Genomic DNA, 23427 nt, shown 5'->3' with positions numbered 1-23427 from the left:
TCAGTGTAACTTTGAAAAATTATGATATACATATTTTTATTCAATCTTCACGCGTAAAAAACTCAAAAACTGTTTTTATAATAAAATAGACAAAGGGTCGTTCTTCGATGAGGTTTTCGAAAATATGTAATATTTTACAATTGGAAGAAAATGGCTAGCTTGACATTTTTTAAAAATAATTCGAACGGGTTCGAAAAATTATTGCCTTAGTGGCATTTTTCCAAAAAAGTGCCAAAAAATTATCTTAATGGTATACAAATGTCCGTCAAATAGTTATCCGAAAGTTAACACTCTTCCGTAAGATAACTTTCGAAGAAATAAAAAATGTGTTCTTCATAAAAAAACTAACACTGTATAAAAATGTACTGATAAATTTGCTATTTTGATTCTCTTCATTTTCACGAACTTTACAGTTGCAACGTTTGCTGTTTTCTCGAACGGACATGAATCTGGTTCCGATTATTCACTTTCCTATTTAATAAAGTATAGTAAGATATGAAAAATAACAAAATGCACAGAATTCATGTATCCACAGTGATAAATTCTAGTCTTCCGTGCATGGTATATATTTCATTTCATGTTTATAAATAAGTCATGCTCAGTAGACAAGTTACTTGAAAAACATAAAAAATTGTTTATAACATGAAATATTGTTCCTTGCAAACTGGAAACACGTTGGGATAAACACTTATATACTAAGACGCAGTCGCAGAACTGCTTTTGTTTCTCTTCTTCTGTTTAGTTGGTGCATCCGTTTGTGGTTTGAGCCATTCAAGGGGATTCCGACGATACATTGGCCATGCCGGAACTGTTATTATCGCAGCCATTACAAATCCAGCTCCGAGAATGTAAATAGTTTGCGAAAATTGTTGTATGACATAGCCCCAGATGAGACCTACCACCTGTGACAGAATAACAAGTTCTAAGCTTTCAACGCAATATATTTTTTTTATTCACTTAAATTTTATGTTCTCTATGTAACAAATGGATGTGGTCCAAAAATGAAACACTACGTAATCATTTTCTATGTAAGTGCTTCTCAGTGTTTCTAGCAAATATCAACTTGTCTACAAACTTACCCCAAAGAGTGTTATTATCACCCGGGAAAGCCTTTCTGCTCTTGCCTGCCCATCATAATCCTATAAAGAATATAATTTGTTATTAAATTCATAAAACGGTATTCAGTTTGCAACTAGCAAATGCTTTGTACTTTTTTGTTCAAATGTGCAAAATTTGAGTAGTATTCAGAGGATATAAATGGGAAAATTTTGTGTTAGTCATAGTGGCTTGTATGAAACCGATCGCTTGTGTATCACCAAACAATTGTTAATTTTTGTATTGAAATATGATGATAAATTTTGACATATAATACAAGTCTTTCATCAAGACTGTATGCAACGGAATTCACAGCTAATTCGACAACTAGGAGGGAAGGAGAAGTTGTTTTATGTTCAATACAATGATAAAACCTTAATAAAACAAAAAATTTGTGAAGAAATGTAAGGGGATGGTATTACTCAAAATTGGAGTTGTATGAACAACTGAGCAGTAATAATAAACTCGTAATGGAAAATTTTACACACTGAGCAGTTTGAAACTTTGAAGTAGTTACAAAAAAAACATTGGGATAGTTTGAGCATAGCACCATTGTAGTGTCAAAAGAGCTGTTATTAGAAAAAACAAGGGTAGATACCATAGGCATGTTACGTGGTTTTCTGAAGAAATGGAGGATTAGAGAATCAATTTCATGTGTTCTTTCGAGCACCCGGCACTTTCGTTATCGCAAAATATACTAACAATATGATTTGAGTCAACATGAATGTAACTCATGAGTGTATTAACCTCATTGTCAGTACTCAGAAACCACCTTCTATGTTCATTTAATTCGACAAATCCGGCTACCGATGAAAGAGTGGGCAGAAACTAAAAATCTGAGGATTCTCGGTGGTTGAATGGAAATATCAAAGAACGATCACGACACGTACGCGTCACTGCGTATGCTCGTAATATTTTCCGTACGGCAAATAAGTGGCTTTCGAAAAAAGCCAAAGTCGTTCTCGACACTTACCATGTGTGTGGGTATAGATTTGAAATATTGCACAAGAGATGCCATTGTTAGTCGCAAAATTGCTTTAGGAGACTAGAAAATAAAACAATGTGTCCCGTATGTCATTCGCTTTCGTTTGCTTATGCTCCAACTTTACTGTTATATAGATATATCCTTTTACTCATTACGGGGCGCGTGGCAGATTGCGCATTCAGTGCCTTGCGCAATGTTACTTCTTTTCCTGGCGACCGGTTGGTAGCATTGCTGTAGTAATAACCAATCCAGAGAGTCCAAAGGGTATGTACACAAACACGTATGTACACAAACGTTTTCATAACCTCAACATTTTTTAAAAGTGACACTTGGTAAATTTGTAACGAAAATAAAAAAAATTACCAGTGATGTATCATTGGCAAGAAAAAAATGAAACGGTAAACCTCATTTAACCATCGAAAAAATAAATTAGGAAGGTCCACATTGCAAAATCAAAATGGTAAGTTCACTTTTAGCGGGTTTTTACGAATCCATTTCATCATGTTAATTTCAATTTTCCTAATAAATTATTGTTACTCCACTGTTTTCTGATGTACTATTACATTGCATTTTCATGAGCGCTGAGGGGAACTAAAATTTTAACCAATGCAGATAGCTAAATTATTACTGAGCTCTGGTTTTTTCCCATGATCAGAAATCCAATCTCTAAACTCTAGAAAAAAAGAAAACTGCTTCGAGTCCAGCGGTTGCTCCATAAGCCACTGCATTATCTAGCAGTTATCGAACCAAGTAAACTAGCCTGTCGCTGCTTAACTTGAAAGACTGCTGAGGTTACGTTCTGATAGTGCACTCATCAGAATTGATTTGTTTTATATTCTATATGCAACTTTCAAACTAGTTTATTCTCATTTGTGAATGGAGTCTCAAAAATTATTAAATCCTTTGAGAATTTATTCAGATCTAACTGTTGTCTCTTGATACTGTTTTTCAGGAAGACATTCTCAAAAATTGGAGTGCATACACAAAAGAGTACGATCCCTTGAAAGCTGGATCAATCGATGGTACAGATACAGAGCCTCACGACAAAGCTGTGACTCGGGCGATTCATGCTCATTACGAGCCACCGCACGGCTTAAAATCCATTCCAGAAAAAACTCTCTTTGTAGCCAGACTAAGTCCCAAACTTACAAGAGACGATTTGATTGAAGTGAGTTAAGACAATTGCAGTATAGAGCCAATATTTTTTTCTGGAATCGAACAGAAGAAAACAAACTATGGCCCAATTTTGTATGGATCCTTAATTTTTTTGTTTTTCCATTCTCTTTTAAATGAAATTTGAATTTCTTCTCGTTTTTTTATCATTTACTTTGAAACGAAATTGAAATAAATCAATGAAACTTCGTAGCAACTCGTTGAATTCCTGAAAGTCATTAATTTCTGGTACTCACCATGTTAATATTCAGTTGAAGTACAACTTTACAGAGTAATTTTTAAATGAAATTATTTTCCAGTAGAGTGTTAAGATAATATTGAAAACTGACAGAGAAAGGATTTTTATTTGATTTTTTATAAAAACTTCCAATATTGGAAAAACATTGTACTGTTTACAGGTCAAATTACTTGAAATTGTGAACGATGGAAAAATGTGGCATTTTCGTTTCGTATTCAAACCTCCCCTTCCCCCCCAAATGCTGTTTAGTTTTTTGTTCATTTTTATTTTCCAAATTTTTAAGATTCCCACTCACTATTCACTGATTTTTTTTAGAGTTTTTTTTTTGCAATAATAAATGATACGGCCCAACTTGAACACTGTCGAGGATAACCTACTACAACTTTCAAAGTCTATCAAAATGCTCCAGAAAAATCTTCTATTATTTCCTGAAGATCCAGAGAAATTAGTTTTTTCCATCAACATTAGTTTCATTGGTCGCTTATCAAAATAAATGTTGCTTCAATGTATCTCGAGAGATCGGAATAAAAACGTTTTTTTTTGAAACTGAATTCCTTCTACTTTCCTGAATCATGGAGTTGTGAGGTAAGATTTTTTCTTGACTTGTCGTCACCGAGTTACGACGATTGAAAATTTCGTGATTTGTAAGTATAAAATTCGTCGGCGTTATAAATGCATCTGTTTTTAAAAATATCTTGAAATAAATAATTCGAAAAGGTCCTAAAAATAAATAGAAATTTCGATACTCCAACCGCATTTTCATTAATCATGAGAAAGAGAGACGCATAGAGAGACGAATATGTGGACAGAAATAAGCAGTGTATATAATCGACGAGTAGAGCCGAGCTACAAATAGAAAAAACCGATCAGAGTCGTTTCAGTTTTTTCCGAAATTATAAGCGTACAGACTGACTTTTTATTGTTCGTCGATGAATTCTAAATTTTTCTTCAGCTTAAAAAATTCAATGAACGAACATGTAAAACAATGAATAATTATGTACAATACTGTTTTCATGCTTTCAGTATTTTTCTCGCTGTGGTTGTGTCGTGTCTGCAAAATTAATCGTCGACATAGTCACAGGAAGTTCACAGGGTTACGGATTCGTCGAAATGGCAAGTGAGGAAGAAGCACGAAAAGCAGTACGACGATTGCACGATACAGTTATTAAGGGCTCGAAAATTCTAGTTGACTTCGAGTGTAGTCGAACTATGAAAGGTTGGAAACCACGAAGACTAGGTATTTTCATTTTTTTTCTATAAATTATCCATAGAAAAAACGTTGAGTTTTCCTTTTTCAAACAAATATGAGAAAAGTTTATAATTTGATTGAAAATCAATATTGTTTTTTTGTCTGATTGCAGTTTTAATTGTTCCTTTTCTTTCAGGGGGTGGTTTCGGTGGTAAAAAAGAATCTGGACAATTACGGTTCGGTGGTAAAGATAGACCGTTCAAGCGACCGATCATTCCAAATTTTCCTAAAAACAATTGAGGCTCAAGGAATATTTATTCGCTTCAAATGTTTCTTGGATCAAAATGTATATAGAAAAAATAAACTCAAAGTTTCATCACGTAGCTTCCACATATCCATGGAACCTTATTTTTAATAAAAAGTTGTTTGTAATGTGATTTTACATAAAATTATTGTGGTCACATATCCATAAAACTGGTTGGTTCGACATTTTTTCAAAATCCATTTTATAAAACAGGTGAATTTCGTTAAGAAAAGATCAAACGTTTTTTAAAATCGTTTTGATATTTCATATTCTATAGATCATCAGCTAGAGAAAAACCATTCACCCGATTAGCATAGAAATACAGTTAAGGTATCGACCCGAGAAGATGAAAACTAAAAAATTGAATTTTCTACGCCAAGTGATAACTCTCCTGCATATATTTTGAGTAAATATCACAAACTCGATGTTTTAAGAATAGCTTGTCAGGCAGCAGATGAAATGAGTTAAAAAAGAAATAAAATATTATAAATTCTTGACATTATCGTGGCGAAAGTTTCCGGAAAAGCAGGTCATGGGGTCGTCGCCGCTCAGATTTTCGATTCCATTTTGTTTCTACTGGAAGTCTCAAAAAAGCAAATAGAACAGAAAATAAAATTCTTTAAAAATCACGCAAGGAAATTGAACTGAAAACCAAAGTTTCGAAACAATTTTGAAAAACACGAAAAAAATGTCGATCGAAGTAATAATACTTATGCCTAGAAAAAAATAACATGATGGATGCGCAATTGTTTTATTCAAATTCATTGATCGTTTTAGTCGTTCGAAGTAGTTATAAAAAAAAAGGTGTTTAAGATTGGAGATATTCGTAGTTTGGTGTAATATTGAAAAGAGCAACGATTAGGATGTTATCGTGAAGTTGGCGCGTGGTTATTTGACCAGGGGATAGTTGCGAGCGCAACTTTATACTAAAGAGAGAGAGAGAGAGAGAGAGAGAGCGGGAGAGAGACATTGAGAGAAAAGCTCGACGCGACGCCCTCTCATCGTGTATTCAAAGCCCGCCATATATGGAGGCGAGGGGCGTTGTCGTCGCTGCGAGTTCTCTCGTTCGTGAAGAACACAAGTGAGAAAAGCTCACTCGAGTCTTCTTCCCTCTCTCACTTGTCGCTATTCTCAAAGACGAAGCTCTCGTCGGATGCTCGTAATTGACAAAGCAAACCATCGTTTCTCCTCGTCTTTTATTTACCGATAAGTTCGTGCTACTTCCGGTTTTCGTGAGACAGATTCTCGTCCTTCCTTTTTTTACTTTTCTCACCTCAATTTGAACTTTGAACGTGGCGGCCCCAAGCAGCAACACAAAAGCTTCGTCCCCCCACGTCGCTTAATCCCACCACGAAGCAGATCGTTTGATTTTTCGATTGATTTCTATTCGTGGCTTTTTGTGGAACAGAACAAACGTTACAACGGAACGAAGTAAATTATTATTTTTATAACTGAACTGGGATTAAAATGAAAACAAAATGAAAATCAGAGGGAAAAGTGAGAAATATATCCCAACCAACGAAAATTACTGCACGTCTCTTATTTCGTCTCGAGACGCCATGAAAGATGAGCTCCTCGTTCCCGTTTATGATACAACTCAATATTCTGTCTTGCCTCTCTTTCTCGTTCCTCTGTTTTTCTTTTTTTTATTCTGTTCTTTTTTTTTATACTGGAGGGAGAAAATTGAGGGCAGGGATGGTTCTTCAAACCCACGCGAATATATCGTCATTCCCACGAAATTGGATCGACCTCAGGATATTTACGAAGAATATTTTTTTCCAGCTGTTATTGGCCAATCCGCTTGAACTTTTCAGTTTGTTTTTTTTCATCTTTTTCCGAGATGTAGTCGAGAACTTTTGCATAGTAAGAAGAAACAGAGATTCTTAGATCGGAGAATCGATAAAAATGGCGTTGATAACCAAAAAAGCACCTGCTCGATAAATGGGAATCGATGAAACAGAACGAGACGATTTTAGCTCTCGAATTTGAAGACTTTCACAACTTTTTGATCGTCGATTATATTTTGGAGAAACGAAATAGGAATTTTTTTCGAAATCTGTACGTATTTTTTGCGCACTTATCAAATCCTAACCAAAAGTAGATAATATAAAATGAATCAATCTGGTGAAAGCAAATTCACGAACTTCTTGAGAAATCGAATTTGTTTGAGCAGAGGAAAATCGGAGTGTGACGTAATTGTGGTTAGGGGACGCGGTGTACGTGTGACCGTTGAGAAGAATTTGAGACGCATGTTACCGCGTCTAGTAATTTATCGAGTCTGTTTAATGACTCACTGATTTTTGGCATTGTTTCGATACAAGATGTGCCTAGCTAAATCGGGTCACCGGTTGAGTGCACTTATACCTACGTTCGTACGACCTTGAGAGCTTCGAATTCAATGATATTGGGATACGAGGTCTTGAATTTTGTAAAATTTGGAGGTTAGTGAGGTCGGGGCGTGATATTGCGTTGCAGAAAATATGCTCCAGTATTAATTTGGAATTTGCAAAATTTCGAGATTACGAAGTATCTCCAAAGAAAAGTATTAAAATGTCGACAGCTTTCGGCGAGTTCGTGAAAAGAGTCGCGTGGTTTCCGTAGAGGGTTCGCTCGGGTTCCAATCGTGGATCGGAGAGCCGAGCAAAAATATTTGTAACGTAAGAAGTGTGAAACTCCAGAAATCGTGGGAGTGCTCGAGTCGTTTTTGGGACGCGATCTGTTTTTAACGAATGAACTGCTTGCGTTCGTGGCTAAAATCTCGGCGTAAGATTTCACAGTCGACTTGGAAGACGAAGGAAAGAGAGAGGAAGCGAGGGACGGGTTGAAAGAAAGAAAAAAAGAGATGGGAAAAAGTAAAGACGAAGAGGTTAGAAAGAGAGATTAGGGAGGCGTCCCGGCAAGAAACTCGTTCGTCTTTCTCTACGTTGACTAAAATAGTCAGAGGGGGCTCTCTCTTTCTCCCGTTAGTAAGCTCACTAGTACCCCGCACACACTGAAACGCAAAAGGCACACGGACACTCACGGACGAATATACTTAGGAACATAACCGAAAACGTGTATAGGCGCGAAGCTTTTAGTCTCGTGTATACGAAAACCTCACGGATCCCCCCTAATAATAGCAATCGAAAGGAAGGGAAAAAGGAGAGGGCTTGAGCGGGAGGGGAAGGAGAGAGGAACTAGGGGAACGATGGGAGAGGTAAAAACGAGGAAAGTGGGAGAAAATGGCGAAGGAGGAACTTGGGACGAAGAGGAAACGAAGCGGAGGAAAAAGTTGAGGTGTTGAATGCGTGGTGGTGGTGGTGGTGGTGGTGGTGGTGGTGGTGGTGGTAGTTGAAAGATTCTTCTACATCGGATGTCTTGTTTCTGACCAGGGCGAAGAGGTCGGACTTCAGAGCCGCTGTAGCTTTCGCGGACTCCACATTCCACCAGAAAAGCTCTTCCTGTGCGTGCGTGGAAAACACAACTTCTCGGCAAACAGTGCACACCGAAGCCGACGAGTTAAATTATTAAAAAGAAATACACCGTTTTTTTCAACCTACCCAGTGTAAGTTTGAGTCGAACGAAAGCAATAATAACATTTTTTATACAAATCATTGCATACACGTACAAAAATACGTGCGTTCTCAATGGAATAAATTGCGAGTTCAAACTCGAACGAAGGAAATACGAAAGAAAAATAAAAAATCGTGAAACGACGCGAGTGCAATCGCAGTGTTGCTATTCCCAAGTGTATTTTTTGGTTTGTTCATTATTCTCGTTTGTCAACTATTTTCGCTATTGTTGAACAACCGGTCTACAACCATTTTCCACAAAAACCAACAAAATTAAATTCTGAATAACAAAACGAAATAAATTCAATAGGCAACAAGTGTAGCGGCCATTTGCAAAAGTGATTCTCGAAAGGAAGTACGATTATTGAGAATAAGATGTAATGGAATGAAGCCAGTGCGGGACCACGACGGATTCAAGTGCGACGGACATCAAACTTTTTTTATTGAATCTCGAGCGGTTGAATAACAATCATAACGTCAACTTCCATTGTGTGTCTATATACATTCGCAGTTTTTCTAAACTTGATTCAAAGTTCATATTGATAATGAAATATGATCACAATTTTTCTTTTATCACGAATGAAAAATAATTGAAATATAACGATCCGAGTCTCGCAATAATGTTTTTCGGACCGTTTCTCGCAGGCCGTTTTTTTCTTTCATTAATTAAGAGTTTTTTTTTTACTTTTGAATCGGGGAACATGGCAGCGAGAGCAGGTCTCGTACACACTCGCGGGAGCGTTTCTAAAATTAGGGTTGAAACGAAGAGAACGATAAAGTCGGGACGAAAGGAAGGGGGAATCGGTCTCCTTATAGAGCTTGAAGCATCGAGCCTGTTCGCCTGGGTTAGGCAAAGTGCTCCGAGCTAGCTTGGATATCGAATTACCCCCCGAAGAGTTTGCCGGTGCCATCCCTCCTCGTCGTACAAGCGATTTTTTCGTCGCTTTTTCCCTTTTCTCTTCGATTTAAGAAACGTACGCTTCACGATACTCGGTTTGGATCATCGTATTTTTTAAGGCACCAAACGATCTTCTCGATCGTCGATTCCCTTCAATTTTGTTCGTTACCTTGGAAAGTTTATCGGAAAGGTTATTTCCAACGATTCGTTCAACCGGCCACTTAAATAATTGCATTTATGGGGGTTTAGCGAAGAAAATCGTGTTGCGAAGATAGATCGACGTAGAACAAACAGTTTTTCGTGACTTTTCATGAAAATCATACACATTGAGATCAAATGTCGATAAAAACGTTTTTTCCCGAAAGATCGGTAAAAAAAAGTTACCGATTTTCGTTCGATCGGCCATTTTTGTGGGATCCAATGAGAGCAGCGATCGAGCACCGATGACCGAGTATTTTTTTTCGGGAGATCGGTAAAAATAGTTACCGATTTTCACTCGATCGGTTAGAAATTTAAGAATTTTCGTGAAATCGCCTACTAAAAACCATCATTTCGATCGATCGGTATTTAAAAAAATGACTTTTCAATAAATCGACGAGATAGAAAAACGCGTTTCTCTTCGATATGTAAATGCCTTGAAAAAATGCCTCATCGACTCTTGGCTTTAATGTCTCGTTATTTGTTCTCTGTTGCAGCACACTTAATCACCCGCAAACATGTCTGACGACGAGGACCAATACTCGTAAGTAACACCACGACAAAAAAAGAAATATTAAAGAAAAAGAAACACCTAAAAAAAAAACTTCTGAAATATTGAAACGTCAACTCGGTCGAGCCACGAATGGCAGGAATTTTTTAAAAATACTGTGCCAATTAGGTTTGCAGGAACCGCCCCATCGGTACGTCCACATCGTGGTCTCGAATTGTCACAGAAAATTATTTTTCAAACGAAATTAAAACGATTATAAATTAAAGAGAATACAAAAAACAAAAAATGAACGAACGAATTTGAAAAATCGCGAGTATAACGAGTGGCACTGAAAAATTCTTCCACACGCATACAGAAGATGCATAAACAATCACGGTCACGTAAGATTAAAAAGCGTCGTTCATTCTCTCCCCCCAATTAATCTTGATTTCCATATTTTCGATTCGTTTCCCTTGTGTGTAAACGTCAAATTGTTTCGTGTAGATCGTAAGCCCCTTGTATCAACCCCTTAGTGTTTTTTTATCAATTTTATGTCAGCCCTGAACCCCCTGGACGAGAATTTAAGGAGTTTTGGTGTATCGAGGAAAAAGTAATCGCACTTCGCCCCTCAAAAATCTTGATAAAAATCTAAAACGAATTGCAACGAATGAATTTCGTGGAATAATAAGTTATTCGTGATGATTTTTTGCTCGATGCAGCGGCCACTTTTGGTCGGAAGGTTGTTAAAAAATTCCGGTAGTTATCGAATCGAATGAAGAATTCGCATGTTTTCAAAGTATTTACTAACGATCGAAATTTCCTATTTTTTTGTCTCTTTTGCAGCAGCGAGGAGGAGGTCGAGGAAGTGTAAGTGTTGGTTTTTAATACGATTTTAAAAGTCATTGAAAAATCTCGCGTTGTCTTTCTAACAATATTTTTTTAATACCCTCGTTTCGTTGATTTATTTTTGCAGGAAGTAAGTGCCAGTCGCCATCGTCCGAAGTGTTCCCCGTTAGAATGATAGAAACTAGAGCAAACAAAGAAAAAAAGGACGGAAAAACATATTAGCGTGACCAAATTTCGACAGTTTGTTTAGACCCCTTTGAATATCGTTCCTTTTTTCATTTTTACGTAGAGATTAGAGTTTTTCCAAGAGTCACACTATTTTCATTCGTATCCTCTCAATTCATGATTTTCAATCATTCACGTTTCCGTTATCCTCTCGCACACGTAGATCTTACGGGATAGTCAGTAGAATAGAAAATCTAAAAAGAAACTTCCTTCTCCTGCCCTTTAAAACGAAAAGAAACACGTTTTTTCAACATCACTTCCTTTTACTCGAGGTCCAAAGATTTTCTCGCGGTTTATTTCCACGACACGATTTTCCGAACCCAAAGTTTCAATCGGTCGGCACTTTTCGCTCGCGTATTACTCACCTTCCTCCCAAGAGCTTAACGATACTCGAATTAAAAAGAAAAGCTCGATCCGACTCTGATTTCTGTCTCATTATTTATTTCACCGGTTGATCAAATATCTTTGAGTCTCTAGAATCAAACGCGCTGTTTCTAAACCCTTTGAACCAGTTCGTGGAAGGCGTCAGACTTGCGTAATAATAGAACGTGATCCGGAGCTTCCAACTTCGTTAATTCCCTTGATAGGAAAAAAAAAAAAAAAAAAAAACATTCGAGGCTGGTATTAATACACGATTTGACCATACGTTTCGATACTTTTTTGGAAGCGCGTCGAAAAACGGGGGAATTTCGTCACTCCTTTTCGAATTTGGATCATTTTTTTCCTCTTTTTTTTTTCATTGAAATGTTGAACTTTCGGTATTTTAAATACGTTTTCGCATCGATGATTCGTACGCCATGTCAGCGAATCATTTGGTTATTGAATTCACGAGAGCACCGTAACCATCTCAAGCAAAGTTAAAACGCCAAAAATTCGATATCTTTGAAAATTATTAAAATTTCTCAGGAATTTGACAGTTGTGTAATAATAGAGGGCTATGAGACGCCAGATATAATACGAGTCGGAGATGAGCAGCGAGAAATTTCGATTTAGGGAGACGAGAATCCCCAGAGCAAACCGTCTCTCGTACGTAACTGTAGCGATCCTTATATTTTCTCTCATTCTCATTTATTCATATGCCTTATTCACTTACTCTTCTCTCACGTACGAAATATGCGCGATCGTAGAGTGTGCCGACCGGTTAAAATTAGAGCGTGTGTTTCCCTAACGAAAATAGAATCGGCCGGATGGTGCTGTATGTTGGCTCATATATATCCCACCTAGATACGAATTTAGTAACGTCCCAAGACACTCGAGATATCGATGTATAATAACACAATATTCTATTGTCAGACATCCGAGCCTATATATTCTTTCCCAATTCTTATTTTTACTTTATTCTCCTTCTTCTTTTTCCAATGCTTTTACTTCGGTTTATATGACGATCGTGAGTGGTAATATATATGAAGCTGCAGCAGCGTTCGATGCACGAAATAACCACGAGGAATAATTCACACGAATTCAGCTGTACGCATTCAATTTTATGAGAAACTTGAGTTTTCATTTCGGCTGTAAAAATCCATTTTTCGTTGTTTATCATGATTGTTTATTTCATTCTGATTATAGTGATTTTTCCGGTCTCGACTATTCGGTAATGTTTTTTTTTTTTTATTATTATTTCAAAAATCACTAAACGTTTGGTGGAAAGAATTCGATTGCGATTTCCATCGATTGACAAGCGCGAAAAAAAAGTAGCGCAGCTGGATTCGCGCGAGCGTGTTTTATTCCTCGAAAATTTTCGAAAACGTAAGAAATTTCTTTTTTTTTTTTTATTTTTTTATTTTTCTTTTTCTCTTAACACTCGAGATAAATGTTTTCCGGAACTTCGTGTCCCGTCTCGTCGTCTCATTACAGCTGACAGGGAAATTCTTAGACCGAAAGAGAAGCAAAAAAGGAACTATAAAACGAGCGTTATAGAGCAAGTCAATAATGAAGAAAAACATTGCACGAAATAAACAAAGAAATAGCGAAAAACAGAAGAAAAAAGAAAAACACCGTATCGACTACTGTTTCGAAAATTTATTAACTGACTCTGGTCTTTTCTCTCTCTCTTTCTCTCTCCTCTATCTATCTCGTATCTCCACAAAACATCAATGCAAAACACAAACGTAATCAAATGAACAACGATGCGCCTCCCCCGCCAAAATCGACGAACGCGCGTTTGATTACCTCTTACGAAAAAAAGGCAGCCGGAGAAGAAGAACGAGTAAGTTCACTAAACTCAGCCTTGTCCGCCTTTTGCCTATTTGTCAGTTGGTGATAATTTTATCTTTAAAAAAAAAAAAAAAAACAAAAAACAAAAAACCAACAGCAAAAAAGTCCGTTGAGTTTTCTTTTGTTAATTTTTATTTATTTATTTATTTTTTTGTTAATTAGCCATTTTTACTTTCGATCAGCCTTGTCCGTCCGCTGTTCTCTGCCTTTTCGAACCAACCCCATCGTTGGATGAGAAAACGGACAAACAAAACTGTTTTTTAAAAAAAGCTGCTACAATAATCGTTTTTCTATTTTGTTTAATTGTTGATGAGACATATGTTTTCTTTTTTGTTTTTGTTGTATTTTCCTCTCGTTTTTTTTTTCTCTCGTATTGTAACAGTTGCTCAGTGTCGTTTAGCCCACTTATTTCTGTTATCGTTATTATTATTATTATTATTGTTACCGTATCATCGTTATTACTATTTGATTAATTTTTCATTAAAACTGCGCAATAATTGCCAGCATTTTGTTTGGTCGCTATCGTTGTCTACTCTCTGTTTCTCTCTCTCTCTCTCTCTCTCTTTCTCTTTCTTTCTCTTTCTCCTCTTTCATTCTTGCCTTGTGTCTGTCACAAACATGCAAAATTTTTACCCAATTATTTTCCTCGTTGATCGTAACGTTCCCAAGAGATCGATAATAAAAAAATGTTGAAAAATTATGTCATTCGAAAGCTTGAGACGTAACGAGAAAGCAGGAAACTCTTTGGTCGAAGAGTTTCGCAAAAAAGATCGAATTTTAATAAATTTTCCGTTTTTTTCTTTCCAATGATAAATTTAATTTAACGTCTCTTCAAACTTTGAATAAAGTTTTCTCAAAAATTCTCGATCTGTGCGCCCCGAAAAATCCGTGCCCGTTTGTCCCCGATCGCGATCGCTCTGAACTCTCTTAAATCTCCTCCCCAGACGCGACGTCACGAGACCCAAATTTTTCATGTTTCTATAATGATTCTCCCCCCCCCCCCCCCCCCCGCCCCCGCCGCCGCCCCGCAACTCGCAAATTGACACACGCGCACAAAAACCCATAAAACTGTCACAGACACGCCTTGTGTTCCATGTGTACACGCAGTGCCGCTCACGCAGATCAATGATAATTTATGTTTACAATATTGAAACAATGCGAAACAAAAACTGAAACAAAAAACTTGCTGCTCACGTTTTTTCTATTCCTAACTCATTGTCGATATTTCGCTACCTTTTTATTTTTTATTCGTTTATTTTTTTCTCTTTTTACTTTACAAACGTGCGTACGTTTTTTAAACAAACAAATATGCAGTCGATCAATGTTCAAATGTATATTAATATTTTTATACATTTATATACGTTTGTGAAAGTGACGAAGCTTCGAGGCTTTTTTCGTCATTCCTTCTTCACAGTAATAAATTCAATTTTTTTCTCTCATTTTCTCGTATCTCGAAGGAAGAGCGTATAAAAATAATGAAATTAATCCATTAATAATGGTGCGACGAAATGTGAAAAAGGCTTCGAAAATTCGCCATCAAGACGCACGTCGACGGACGAAATTCGTTAAAACCTTATTGGATCCGTTCACACGAGCGTTTTTTTTCTTCATTCCTATTTTCGTATTCTCTTCAAGTATTTTTTCTTTCCACATCTGGAATTTGACAAATGTCCAGTGCGTTGTTATTTATTTATTTATAAAAATACTTATTTACACCACTGGAAATTGACGAATGTGTCCAGTGCGTGCAAAAAAATCAATGTTATGTGGGGCCAAAACTGCTCTCTCAGTAGTGAGCAGATTTCAAGACGTCACGAGAAGGGCCCGAGTTGTGTGGTAAACGGGAAAAAAAAAAACAAAACAAAAAAAACCAACGAACACTGGACGAAAGTCGTAATAGAAAACGAATATCTGAAAATCAAGATAAATTAGTACGAGATCAATACCAAAATGCGAATTTCCATTGATTTCATGTTATTTTAGGGTTAAACGACGTTTCCAGTTCAATGTTGGACCTTATTAACCGACCTGTACTTTCTCTTTTATAGGGGTAGGGCGTCCCAAAAGTAAGTTGAGCATCGAGGTGTTGAAATCGTGAATAATACTCACTGTTTTTTTTCTATTTTTTATTACAATTTTCTATTCAATACCCCGCAACATATCCAGCCGTTTAAATACGCCAAAAAGCCACAAGCCAACAAACGTTTTTTTTTCTTTATCTCGCACCCCGCAATTTTTTTTCAATAACCGGTTTTTTTTCTCTCACCGTTGTACAAAAACAAAAAGCAACAATCAAAAGAGTGTCCAAAAGCTGTGCAAGACTCATTCCAATTAATCATAACGATTGATTCTTTCACCTCTTTTTTTTTCTATCTTTGTACATATTACCTGTCGATATAAGAAAATGAAAAACGACATACGCGCACGTATAAATTCGATCATTCGCTCCTCAATTACGATCGGGAAAATTTGAAATCATCCTTCTCGTCTTCATTCACTATCCATTCTATTTTCGAAACGTTTTTTTTCATTTTTGTCACCATTTTCATTCACAGATTAATGATTTAAAAGTTTTCTTCACTTTTCATACGATTTATACGTTGCTGGTATGTTTTTTTGAATCACGGATGGACACGAATCGAACGAACAGAGTCGTGAAAAAAATTGGACGCTGGAACGATTGAAAATAAAAAAATCAAATAGAAAAAATCAAAATCGAGGCTTAGTAAATATTTTTATTCGCAATTTTCACGAAAATCGTTTCCATCCCTGATTCGATTTTTTTCCCCAATCATAATTCAATGTATATATCTTCAATATAATTCAATGTTTATAATTCACTACGACTGCCCGGTGCCAAACCCCCTGCAAGCCCTCGTGACTGACCCATAAATGACTCGTTCATCGTGTTTTATTATCTGTACGTTTAAAAAAGCTTTTGGCAGGAAAAATGTACTTTCCCAGCGTCGACGAGAGACGCGAAAGTGTATTTTCAGTACGAAATCACTCGTGCTTCCAGCCGCCATTGCAATTCGACAAAAAGCATTGAAGGAAAAAGTAACAGAAAATGGCAGTAATCGATGTGAACTCGAGCTGCTGGGTATAGTCGGCGCGGAAACGACGCGTTCGAAGATCCGTCATTCAGGGCATTCCCTCTTTTTTTTTCAATGCTCACTCTCCGATGTCTCGATTTGAAAAAAAAAATTCGAAATTATATGAAAAATCGGAAAAAACACGAATTGGAGAAATGCAACCTCGGTAGTGGCGCTTGCGCATCTCATGCATTCGTTTACAATCTTTTCCAAAACGCCTTTATATCAACCTAATTGCAATCGATGTTTCAAATATCTCCCACGAAAGCACGCAAGTGAATATCGAATCGAATTACCGAGAAATTGAATTTCGAGTAGCCAACATTTTTCCTACAGTCGAAAAGTTCATTTCGATGAATTTTCATTGAATCAAATGTTTCCTCGTGGTCAAACGTATTCTCGATTGTTGAATGATGAAAATTTATTTTTTCTCGACTCCAATTGCTTTTCCGTACACTTTTCGTGTGGGATAAAGTCACACGTTTTCGTCTTTCTTTCTGTTTCCCGCGCCTCATTTTCTTCCCTTCACACTCTGTCTCTCTATTTTTCTATCTTTCTCTCTCTCTCTCTCTTTTTCTCTATGTTTCTTCCTGTGTGTGCGAGTCTACTTGTATATTGAGTGTATAAAAAATTAAATGTAAGAAATGGAGAAGTTGCAAGGAATAATGAAAAACACGATAGTAACGAAAGGAATATTCGAGACAAATGCGTCTTGGGGAAAGAATGTTGTGACCGATGAAAGGGACGTGAAACGCGTTCGAAGAATGGAGGGCTTTGGAAACGGAGGACGTTGCTTCAAACCCTACGTTTTTCGAATTATTCTTCTTTTTTTTTATTATTATTTTTCTTTTTTTTTCCACCCATGGAACTAAACGAATGTCGAAATTTTTTTTCCTTCCACGTCACTTCTCGCCTTCAGGGACTCCGAGAATCCTGAGTTTATGAAGGTACGTTAATAAAGTATAAAAACAAAATATTTCTTATGTAAGACGAGTAAAATTGAAGGATTTGCTTTGTGTAACGAGCCAATCTGACTGATGATAATTTTTTAAGTTTGTTTTGCGAAATCTCAATGAATTATTCACTCATTAATCGAATGGGGGAGGAGTTTTTAATGACTTTTGTGTAAACGCGCAGAGGCAAGAGCAGAAGAGAAGCGATCTCGACGAACAGCTCAAAGAATACATCGCGGAATGGCGGAAACAAAGAGCCAAGGAAGAGGAAGAACTCAAGGTTCTGAAGGTGAGTCAAAAAATACAAATTACCATTGGATTTTTTCGTCGAAAAAAACGTTGAATTGTTTTTTTTCGTAAATTTAACGGAATTGAAAAAAAACAATAAGTCTTCTCTCGCTCTTCTCGTCAGGAAAAACAAGCCAAGCGCAAAGTCAGCCGCGCCGAAGAGGAAAAGAGATTGGCCCAAAAGAAGAAGGAGGAGGAGGAACGTCGCCAACGTGAAATCGGTGAGAACGAATGGATTTTTCCTACGAAAAAAATTATTTCAATTGGCGAGGTAAAATTTCAACTTTGAGACGAAAATAATTGGATAAAAATGTTGATCGCTCGTTTTTCGTTTGACAGAGGAGAAGAAACAGCGCGATATCGAAGAGAAGAGAAAACGCCTGGAGGAATCGGAGAAGAAGCGTCAAGCGATGATGCAAGCGATGAAAGACCAGAGCAAGAAAGGACCGAACTTCACGATTGCGAAGAAGCAGTTGGGCGGAGCTCTGTCGTCGGCTGCCCTTGAGCGTAACAAGACGAAAGAACAGCTCGAGGAAGAAAAGAAAATATCCCTGAGCATTCGCATCAAACCCCTCGAAATTGACAATCTCTCGATCGAAAGACTCCGTTCAAAGGCCACCGAACTTTGGGAAGCCATCGTTAAGCTCGAAACTGAAAAATACGACTTGGAAGAACGTCAGAAGCGTCAGGACTACGACGTAAGTATTAAAAAAAAAATTTTTTCAGCAATTCTTTATCGAAACGAAATTATTACGAATGAAAAAACAAAAAAAGTGTGAGAAACTCAGAAACCCGCCTGAGCAGTCACCCAACCAAGTGCTGGACTCGCCCGAGTCGAATTTTAGTTCAAAAAACCTTTCACTTTTACCCGAATACATTTTTCGATCTTTTGTGTTTTTTTTGTACAGTTGAAAGAACTGAAGGAAAGGCAGAAGCAACAGCTGAGGCACAAGGCTCTCAAGAAGGGTCTCGACCCGGAAGCCCTCACCGGAAAATACCCCGTGAGTATAACGAAAATCAACGAAAATATACATTGCAATCGTCCCTCGTAAAGCAAACGTCAAAAGAGTCAAATTCCTTGGGATTAATGAAAGAAAAAGTCACTTTCGATCACTGTGCTTTTCCCCTTCGAATGAGCCAACAGAGTTTTTGTTTCGTGATTTGAAAAAATTGAAAAAGTTTGTCAACACATGAAATTTTGTCATTCAATTGTCCAGCCCAAGATCCAGGTCGCCTCGAAATACGAGCGTCGTGTCGACACCAGGTCCTATGACGACAAGAAGAAGCTTTTCGAGGGTGTAAGTATACTTAACCTCAAAACACAAACAATAACTTTAGTCCCGCATAAAGTTTCGGAATTCTCGGATTACGGAAACTTGTCACGATAAACAGAGAACGGAATTTATCCAAATTTTCGTTGTCCATTCCGTGAAAAGTCGACCAAAGTAAAATTGAAAAGTAAGGAAACAGCGCGGCACGAAAAAGTCGGAACTTCACTACTGACGATTTTGTCTCGACACAGGAAAGTTGGGAAAGTCGTATACTCGACAATAATGAGCTCACTTGAAAAAAAAAAATTTTTAATCACACACGAACACACACACGAAACAGAAAAGACGGAAATTCGAAAATTGAAGAAACTTTCTTTGTTGTTTTAATACCGGATCCTCTCAGGGTTATGACACGCTCTTAGCCGAGTACAACGAGAAAATGTGGAAACAGAAAACAGAGCAATTCATGAAGCGCACCAAAAGTGAGTCCGACATAACGGCGGATTTGTCGTTTGAGCCCGATTTCAATAATCGTAAATGTGATGGGGATTGTGATTCCGTTGTTTACGTGCTCCTGGGACTCGTCCTCGCAAAAGAATGACGAATGAAAAAGGAAGGGTTTGGGGGAGGGGGATAGAGAGGAGTGGCTTGAGGCCCTATCGTGTTTTGTCCCTCATCGGAACGATTTGAAACTGTCATATTCGTTGTAAAACTGTATAACAAAAGTTCTTTCCCCCCCTACAAAAAGCCCTGAAAAATCGTGTATTCGTTGTTGCTAAAATATCGTTGGTTGACAACGACGACACCACGTGATTCAATTTACCCAGCAGACTTCAAGCCGCAGGCTGATTCGTGTTTTGACCCCCTACTGACTCCACCGACTGTTCGTTATTACGAAAAAAAAAAACGACTGAAAATTCCCCTCGGTTTTTGTTAACGATATTTCAGCATGTTGCAGAGACAAAAAATCCCCGAAAGGGGATGAAAAAAAAACAGAGAGATAAAAGTATATTTTATTAGCAATAAAAGGTTATGTTCAATGGTCCAGTTGTATTTCCTTGTGTGTGAAAATTCCCCAGCATGGCATTGTGTCGCCTTGATTACAGGGTCTGAACGAGCAAATCAAGGAGACCATGGAAAAGGCATGGACCCAACAGAAGGAACAGTTCCTTGGACGCCAGAAAAGTACGTATCGAATGTGAACGTGACTCTGGTATACCAACGTAGTGTTAACCTTTTTTCGTACCTTTTCGTTCGTTCTCGTTCGCCTATCGTTGTCCGAATAACCAAAAAGCACAAAGAACGAAAACTGGTTGAATAACAGGAAAACTGTCAAAAAACAATGAAACCGCATGTAACGACCATTGTGGCCTTTTTCGTCGAGTTTGTTGGTTCGCCGCTAGGTGGCTCCCGCGAGCCGTAGAGGAACGTGACTTGGTTTGCTTCGGCGACAAGAGTTGTTTTTCTTCCATGGTCAGCGTTCGTGTCCCAAGTTGCAAACCATCACGAATGAGAAAGGCTTCAAGAGAGTACTAAAAAATCTCCAATTCGAAAATTCGCAATGCTAAAATCGTTGTTTCTTGTTTTTTTTTTCTCTCTCCTCGCAATAAACAGCGAAGCTGCCCAAGTGGTTCGGTGAGAGGCCAGGCAAGAAGAAGGACGACCCCGAGTCACCGGAAGGTGAGGAGGACGTGAAGGCAGCAGCCGACGACGACCTCGAGCCCCACCTCGACGAAGAGGAAGAAGAAGAGGAGGAGGAGGGAGAGGGCGGCGAGGAGGAAGAGGAAGAGGAGGAAGAAGAGGAGGAGGAAGAGGAGGAGGAGGAAGAGGAAGAAGAAGAGGAGGAGGAAGAAGAGGAGGAAGAGGAGGAGGAATAAATAAGATAAATTTATCATTTATTGACGGATCTTCTTCGCCGTGTCGTTCTCTCTCGTGAGCTTATTCGTGCGGTCAGAACGACCATTCGAAATAAACGAACAAAAAGTAATTCAAAAACAAGAGAAAATGATGAAAAACCAGAGCAAAAACAATAATAATAATAGCACCAAGTTGGAGGGGTAGGGGCGAGTACACGCGCCTCCGCTACTCGAGGCCTCCGTAGCGCCATCTGCGTGACCAACCAGACTCAAGTACTGCACAGGCGCGCACCAAACGACCGCCCTCCGAACCCTTTCAACTTCTCAACCAACAAACAACGAAGCAAAATATCGGTCCGAAGTGTTTCGACCATTTCGTACAGCCAAACAAAAATCTATATACAAACGTCACCATGCCAGTTGCACATTGAATAATCAATTTAAAAAAATTTAAATGCACCAAAAAAATCAAATAAACATATATGGAAAATCTGAAATTCACATAGTTGTTTATGTTATGCAAAAACGAGACAAATCGCTATACTACTACCTTCTACTACTACTTCTATCATTACTATTATTATTATTATTACTATTACTATTATTATTATTATTACTGTTATAATATATTATACGAAAAAACACTGCACACGTACACATTATTTAAAATAAAACGGTTTATCGTATAAACGTTCCAGCATCGCAATATATATATATATATTTATATATATATTTTTTAGTAACGAAAAAATGCATTCCAACGTCTTGTAATTTGTTTACGACATAAATTCGCGACTCCACAGCCCCCTTCGCGAGCCTTTCGATCTGAGAATGTCTTACGGGGATGGGTCAGTTGGTATCTTGGGATCGAGGGTGCTGAATATAGCTGCGAGTTTGAAAAAGACATTTTTCGACAGGGTCCGATGACGGAAAGCTGTCAGCGGATTTTCGCCGTCCCGTTTCCCCCGCTTTTTTGTTTAATGGATGAAACGAAGTCGAAAAATGTTATTTTCTAAATGTGAAATGAGGTTAGGTGAGTGATTTATACCCTTGAACGATCGCGTCGTTGTGAAAATTGAGGTTAGGAAGACTGCGGTCCGATGAGCGTGGAACGACCCATATATGAATATGTGTACACGATGACCGAGAAGCTCAGTTTCCCAAGCACTCGACCTCAACCTCGCTCAAACTCGCTAAACGAAAGCTCAAGTATCCTTTGCTCTCCGATATGTATCGTGCACTCCTGAAATTTTCGCAGTACATATCAAATGAAACGAGTGTTGATTTAAAAAAAATTCACTTCGATATGCCCTCCCGGGTTTCCAATTACTTTAAATTGGTCACGGTCTCGGAGAGAAAAATGCAAGCGAATAAGTTTGGCGCATCTCTCGTTTGATTTAGCTTATCAACTATTTCTCGGAGAAAAATAATATTCCAAAGTGGCCAATGAATCGCACGACTTATCGATCGACAGGAATCGTATGAAACACACTGGTACGTCATGCGATAAGCGACTAATCCTGCACTCGATTTAAAACGCATAGAAATGTTCTTTATTTTCACTTGAAAAAGAAAAATAATAAAAATCAAACAACATTGGGTTGAATTTATTATAAATTTGGGAATATGGAGATCGAGGTAGGTGAAAAAGCCTGTGAAAAGGGGTTTTGTACTCGTGAAACAAAACACTCGAATGCGGCACGCCGTACGAGACGATAGAAACGGAAACAAAGAAACGGGAACTCGATCGATACTTCGAGTCATTTGAACGCAAGGTTTTTTCGAACTCCCCTATTTTCGCAATACTCATTCGATTTTGACGAACGAGTGGTCAATACACAAAAAACCGTCGCACACGCAACAGTGTTACGATTGGTAGGGGGGATGACGTTCAAGCGCTCAGCCCCCTTCGATTGAAAGCTGACCGAATGATGCACGATCAAAGCGATACATTTTGACTTTATGGGCACCGATGATGATGAAAAACGATCGTAAGAACCATGAAAAATGAACCTTGAGCGGTAAGACTACTTAATATTTATTTCCATTATTTAGTCTGAGCTCCTGCGTCGCAGTATTATTTTCCGGATTTTTCACTTGGTTCTCTCTCGCTCTGGCAGCAACTGGCGCACAAAAGTTCTTGCGTTTGCTCGAAGCTCGACTATAGTCCAACCGCATAACTATTTATAACAGTGCAATCGCCGTAGACACTTGTCGGTGACAGAGAAAACGAGATAAATAGAAGTAGAGACAGAGAGGGAGCGAGCGACAAGGAGACGAAATAAGTACAGACTGGCAGTGTGACCGTTTACAATTTGACGAACACATGTTGGCCACTCGTGAATCGAACGTTAGTGCATCGTCGCGTGTTAGGTCAGCTTTTTGCTCGATCTTCGGATCGGCTTGTACCAAAAATAAGTAAGAAGAAAAAAAACATAGAACAAGACGAGAATCGAGACAAAACGGAGATTTGTTACGAATGCCAGTGGGCGAGAGCCAATAAAAAAACTCGTGTCTGCCACTTTGCGTCGCGTTTCTGTATGCACCGTTAATACCGTTCC

The 23427-nt window shown here is 38.0% G+C and overlaps 3 protein-coding genes across 10 annotated transcripts; 2 read left to right on the top strand and 1 right to left on the bottom strand.

Moving 5' to 3' along the window:
• Nucleotides 1-520: 520 nt before the first annotated feature.
• On the bottom strand, nucleotides 521-20389 carry Spase12 (Signal peptidase complex subunit Spase12). Of its 3 annotated transcripts, none has more exons than XM_043412438.1 (3): nucleotides 20257-20389; nucleotides 1080-1139; nucleotides 521-902 (listed from the first exon to the last, which is right to left on the bottom strand). In XM_043412438.1, the coding sequence occupies exons 1-3, from the start codon at nucleotides 20362-20364 to the stop codon at nucleotides 696-698; spliced, it is 375 nt and encodes a 124-aa protein (XP_043268373.1). In that variant the 5' UTR covers nucleotides 20365-20389; the 3' UTR covers nucleotides 521-695. The 3 variants fall into 3 exon arrangements, with proteins under 3 accessions (XP_043268373.1, XP_043268374.1, XP_043268375.1); XM_043412439.1 differs by lacking the exon at nucleotides 20257-20389 and adding an exon at nucleotides 2069-2248; XM_043412440.1 differs by lacking the exon at nucleotides 20257-20389 and adding an exon at nucleotides 1694-1806.
• On the top strand, nucleotides 2352-5154 carry LOC122406756 (U11/U12 small nuclear ribonucleoprotein 35 kDa protein-like). The gene is made up of 4 exons (XM_043412437.1): nucleotides 2352-2540; nucleotides 3033-3248; nucleotides 4515-4728; nucleotides 4877-5154. Exons 1-4 carry the CDS (start codon nucleotides 2538-2540, stop codon nucleotides 4978-4980), a joined length of 537 nt encoding a protein of 178 aa, XP_043268372.1. The 5' UTR covers nucleotides 2352-2537; the 3' UTR covers nucleotides 4981-5154.
• TpnT (Troponin T, skeletal muscle) lies at nucleotides 8390-21363 on the top strand. Of its 6 annotated transcripts, XM_043412434.1 has the most exons (13): nucleotides 9411-9509; nucleotides 10129-10175; nucleotides 10965-10992; nucleotides 13378-13398; nucleotides 15455-15472; nucleotides 17418-17445; nucleotides 17636-17740; nucleotides 17864-17960; nucleotides 18079-18437; nucleotides 18648-18740; nucleotides 18957-19037; nucleotides 20117-20195; nucleotides 20625-21363. In XM_043412434.1, the coding sequence occupies exons 6-13, from the start codon at nucleotides 17440-17442 to the stop codon at nucleotides 20885-20887; spliced, it is 1083 nt and encodes a 360-aa protein (XP_043268369.1). In that variant the 5' UTR covers nucleotides 9411-9509; nucleotides 10129-10175; nucleotides 10965-10992; nucleotides 13378-13398; nucleotides 15455-15472; nucleotides 17418-17439; the 3' UTR covers nucleotides 20888-21363. The 6 variants fall into 6 exon arrangements, with proteins under 6 accessions (XP_043268364.1, XP_043268366.1, XP_043268367.1 ...); XM_043412433.1 differs by lacking the exon at nucleotides 13378-13398; XM_043412435.1 differs by lacking the exon at nucleotides 15455-15472.
• Nucleotides 21364-23427: the final 2064 nt, after the last annotated feature.

This window comes from Venturia canescens, chromosome 2 (assembly GCF_019457755.1).
Source record: "Venturia canescens isolate UGA chromosome 2, ASM1945775v1, whole genome shotgun sequence".
Classification (NCBI taxonomy): Eukaryota; Metazoa; Arthropoda; class Insecta; order Hymenoptera; family Ichneumonidae; genus Venturia; species Venturia canescens.
The sequence above is the reverse complement of the archived record's forward strand: the minus strand, read 5'-3'. Positions and strand labels throughout refer to the sequence as shown.